We start from the raw sequence: 4406 nt of genomic DNA, 5'->3' as shown, positions 1-4406 counted from the left end.
GTCCTGTCATTTTTCAGTGTTCATGCAGCTCAAGCCTCAGTCCTGAGTCAGAAGGTCTGCATGGTGCGGTATGGACACGTTATCATGGCTGTGAAAGCTGGTTCCAGCAATTGCAAACCCAGGCTTACAATGCAGTGTGGGTCCTGAAGCGGGCTTGGAAGAGCTGAGTCCACAAGCCTGGGTCCCACAGACCTGGGTTTCCAATGGATGTAATCATACAATTAGATTGGACACTCTGCAGGGCAGGGAATGTCCCTTTGAGATAGGGATCTGGCCTACAGGAACTAATCATCATCCTAATACTGCAACCACTGTTGTAATTTCTGATACAGTGACTACTGCAACTTTTCCTACGACTATTGAAGATGAAGGTGGTGCTAAACTAACCAAAGGTATGGCTGAAATTCCCTTGATGTCCCACCCTCACCCTCTGCTACCCCCAGTGCCAATTACACAGAATAGCTGTCCCTTCCCCACCCTCACCCTCTGCTGCCCCAGTGCCCATTGTGCAGGCTAGCCACCCCTTTCTCTTGTTAGTGCTGCGAAGAGTTGTTAAGGCTGCTAAGTTGCTCCAGCTGCTCAGTGCTGCTGTTCTTGGAGCTCCAGTGTCAGCTGCATGAGCAGAGGACGCAGGTTGCCTGTTCAGGAGACCTCAATTACTCATAAAGAAAGACCGCAGGTCCAGTTGGGTGGTGAAGGCCCTCGACAAGGTTTATTGTTGACGAAGCCCAGCACTAGCGCCCTGGCTCAATGGTTACTAATTCACTAGCACATATATGCCTGTGACAATGGTACTGGCTCAGTCAGGACACTATGGTCCTGTCCCCTAGGCCAACTCAAAGATGCCCCTCCTGGAATATCTCCTTTTATACATCGATACAAACAAGTTATGTTTTACACTCCAGATGTTAGCTACCATCCTTGTCCTCGTACCTGCTACTTCGAACAAAACATCCTCACCCATTATCCTGTCATTCTCTCCTTTTCTAACGAGGGGTTGGTGTGTTCTTGTACCATTTCTAAAAAATGTCTTTACATAGTTACTTGAGAGATCTGTGTGTTTTTGTACCATCCTCTCCGGTCAGGAATGGGCTTACCTGGTTAGCTGTCACCTGGTGCATTGCTATTTTGCCAAAGCCAGGCCTACTCTGGTTCCCAGCCTTTGATTCATACTGGTTCTCATGCATAGGACTCCATCAAGGCCTACAACCACCAGCATCCATTATACATTGTGCCTCCTTATCAATGGTGCCATCTTACAACCAGTCTAAACCCCTCTTTGCCATTTGTTACTGTTCTCTGCCATTTCATTTACTGATCAATTTACATGTTACCCTGGGTTCTTTCAACCCAAAGCTCTTGGTAACTTTGCTTTGTGCAAGGAAGTGTCAGGAAATAAATCAGGAGAGACACGGCCCTCTGATCTATAGATGGCTGGCACAAACAGGACAACACAAGAGTGCTTTTACTTAAAGCTAAACTTTATTAGTCTCAAGCACTTACACACATCCGCAACAAGATTAGTAAAACACCCCCAACCCTTGATAATTACCAAAGCTGAGTGTAGCTCTCGAGTGGCACAGTGGCAGCCCATCTGCCGATGGGGAACACAAGATGCATCCAGAGGGAGAGACCAGTCTCAAGCTTTTTCCCCTTATTTATACATTAGTAATTAAAGAAACCTTGTTAAGTAAGCAGTTTTAATGATCGAGCAAGAGGTTCCTTCTGATTATTGATTAACCAGGAGTGAGTCTTTCCAGAGCCTGCAGCCTTGAGACCCTAGTAGACATTCCTGAGGGTACATCCTGCTCTTTTCAAAGGCATGTATCAGCAACTTTAACGCAATTCTTATCAGGAAGAACGCGGGGTCAAGCTGGCCTTTCAGTGGCACCCTAAACCCCCCTCCCCTCCTGCCTTGGTCAAGCTGAGACTTGCTTTTAACAGCTTGCTGACTAGGCTGTCTTTAATAATAAGCCACAGTGGTTTCAAGCATTTTACTGGTTTGCCAAAGTCTCCCCGTACATACAGGGCTTTGTAAATAAAGCTTTTTTTTTTTAATTCACTTGTCTTTTTTGTTCTCTGTTCTGTGAGATGAGCTGATGAGTTGCTTTTTATTTATTTTGTTTTATTTTATATTTTGTTTTGTTACTATTGGAGGAGACCAAACATTTTGAAACAGAAAAAAAAATCTTAAAAAAATGGTCTTTCATAAATGTGTGGTGTGAGTGTGTAAAAAGTTGTGGACATTTTAATTTTGTAGGGGTTTTTTTGCAATTAGTTTTATGTTAGAAACATTTTATTGCAATTGTTTGTTTGTTTTTTAACTTGAGGAGTTTCAGTAAATGAAAGATTGTGCTAATCATATTGAGAATTATTTTGAATACAATTTCACTTAAATATTGTAAAAAAAAACAAAACCCATCATTAGCAATTCAGTACAATGTTTAAGCAAAAAAGACAAAAACAGGACCATTTCAATGTTCAAACTGAAAACAATGTCTAAATTTTTATTGTATATTGTTGTAAATGTTATTTTTTTTCATGTTTTCACCAGTTCTACTGAACATAGATGGGAAAACGCAAAAGAAAGAACTTTAGCCCCCAGATAATATCTAGAAGCCTCTGGGAGGGGAAATTTGCCCCTTTCATTGCAAACACAATTTCCCCATGAAAACTTTTCTCAGAGCTCCCTTTACATCCTTGTTCCTCAGGGTGTATATCAGTGGATTCATCGTGGGGGTTGCTATGCTGTAAAGCACCGAGATCAGTCTGTCATTGTCCAGCGAGTAGCTGGAGATGGGCCGGACGTAAGCGAAGATGGAGCTTCCGTAGTACAGCAGGACGATGGTCAGGTGGGACGCGCAGGTGGAGAAAGCTTTGAGTCTCCCCTCTGTGGAGCGTATCTTCAGGATGGTGGAGATGATGTAAACATAAGACAGGACTATGCACAGGAATGGGGTCCACCCGATGAAGACCCCAATGGCAAGCAGGATGATCTCATAGAGGGAGGTGTCCCCACAGGAGAGTTTGAGGAGGGGTGGGATGTCACAGAAAAAGTAGTTGAGCTGGTTGGCCCCACAGAAAGGCAGCCAGAAGGTGAAAAATGTGTGCACCACAGAGCTGAGGAAGCCGCTGGCCCAGCAGGCACCAGCTAGCTTGAGGCAGAGAGCTTTCCTCATGATAACCAAGTAGTGCAAGGGGTTGCATATCGCCACATAGCGATCATAAGCCATCACAGCCAGAAGGATGCACTCTGTACCCACCAAGGAGAGGAAAAAATAGAGCTGCGTGATGCATCCTGCATAACTGATCCTTTTCCTCTCTGCCAACAGGTGCACCAACATCTGGGGGACATTGGTGGTGGTGTAGCAGATGTCCAGGAAAGAGAGGTTTCCCAGGAAGAAGTACATAGGGTTGCGGAGCTGGGGATCTGTCCAGACAATCACAATGATGGAGATGTTCCCCACCAGAGTGCAGAGGTAGGTGACCAAGAAGACACTAAAGAGCAAGAACTGCAGCTGCTGGAGGTTGGAGAACCCCATGATGATGAATTCAGTCGGGGCAGTTTTATTTGCCATTTCTTCAAAGCTGAGAGAGATGACTCTAAAGGGAATGAGGCTAAGGTTTTCAAAGCCACCTAAAGGATTTGGATGCCTAGTCCTAATTACAGTTTGTGAGAACTGGGCATCTAAATCTCTTAGGTGACTTTTGGGAATCTCAGATTTAGGTTGTTTGTGAACTAGGACAGAAAATTTTAGGGGATAATTTCATCTTAAATTGTGCAATATAAAGGCAAGAAAGTGTATCTGTGTCTCTTCATGTGTGTATTTTTGTTTGAATTATTGTGTTTATAACTGTATCTGGTTGTGTGTGTGTCTGTGAGAGTTTTATTTTGTATATTTGATTGTGTGTGTTGTGTATGTTGGTCATTGTGTATATGATTGCAGTAGTGTCTCATTTCAATTTTCTTTATATATATGGTTGTGTTGTATGTGATTGTGTATGTGATTCTGTGTGACTGTGGTAGTGTCTGTGTTCAGTTGTGTATGTATACAGTTATGAATGTTTGTTGATTTGTATTTAGGTGTTTGTGTGTTCAGTTGTGTGTGCTTTTGTGTGATTCTGGTAGCATCTGCATGTGTGTGTTTCAATGCGTATGTATATGTGTATGAGGTTTAGGTTGGATATTAGGAAAAACTTTTTCATTAGGAGGGTTGTGAAGCACTGGAATGGGTTACCTAGGGAGGTGGTGGAATCTCCTTCCTTTGAGGTTTTTAAGGTCAGGCTTGACAAAGCCGTGGCTGGGATGATTTAGTTGGGAATTGGTCCTGCTTTGAGCAGGGAGTTGGACTAGATAACCTCGTGAAGTCCCTTCCAACCTTGATATTCTATGATTCTATGATATG

At 43.4% G+C, this 4406-nt stretch overlaps 1 protein-coding gene across 1 annotated transcript; it reads right to left on the bottom strand.

The window, feature by feature from the left end:
• Positions 1-2645: 2645 nt before the first annotated feature.
• Positions 2646-3593, bottom strand: LOC115639719 (olfactory receptor 5V1-like). Its single transcript, XM_030542667.1, has one exon. It carries the CDS (start codon positions 3576-3578, stop codon positions 2646-2648), a length of 933 nt encoding a protein of 310 aa, XP_030398527.1. The 5' UTR covers positions 3579-3593.
• Between the last annotated feature and the right edge of the window lie 813 nt (positions 3594-4406).

The sequence above is a fragment of the Gopherus evgoodei genome, unplaced genomic scaffold (assembly GCF_007399415.2).
Source record: "Gopherus evgoodei ecotype Sinaloan lineage unplaced genomic scaffold, rGopEvg1_v1.p scaffold_109_arrow_ctg1, whole genome shotgun sequence".
Lineage (NCBI taxonomy): Eukaryota > Metazoa > Chordata > Testudines > Testudinidae > Gopherus > Gopherus evgoodei.
Note: the sequence above shows the minus strand (reverse complement) of the source record. Positions and strands in the feature narration are given on the sequence as shown.

What these genes read in the sequence shown, in the direction of transcription:
- LOC115639719 (XM_030542667.1), bottom strand. Translation starts at nt 3,578, where the DNA reads ATGGCAAATAAAACTGCCCCGACTGAATTCATCATCATGGGGTTCTCC.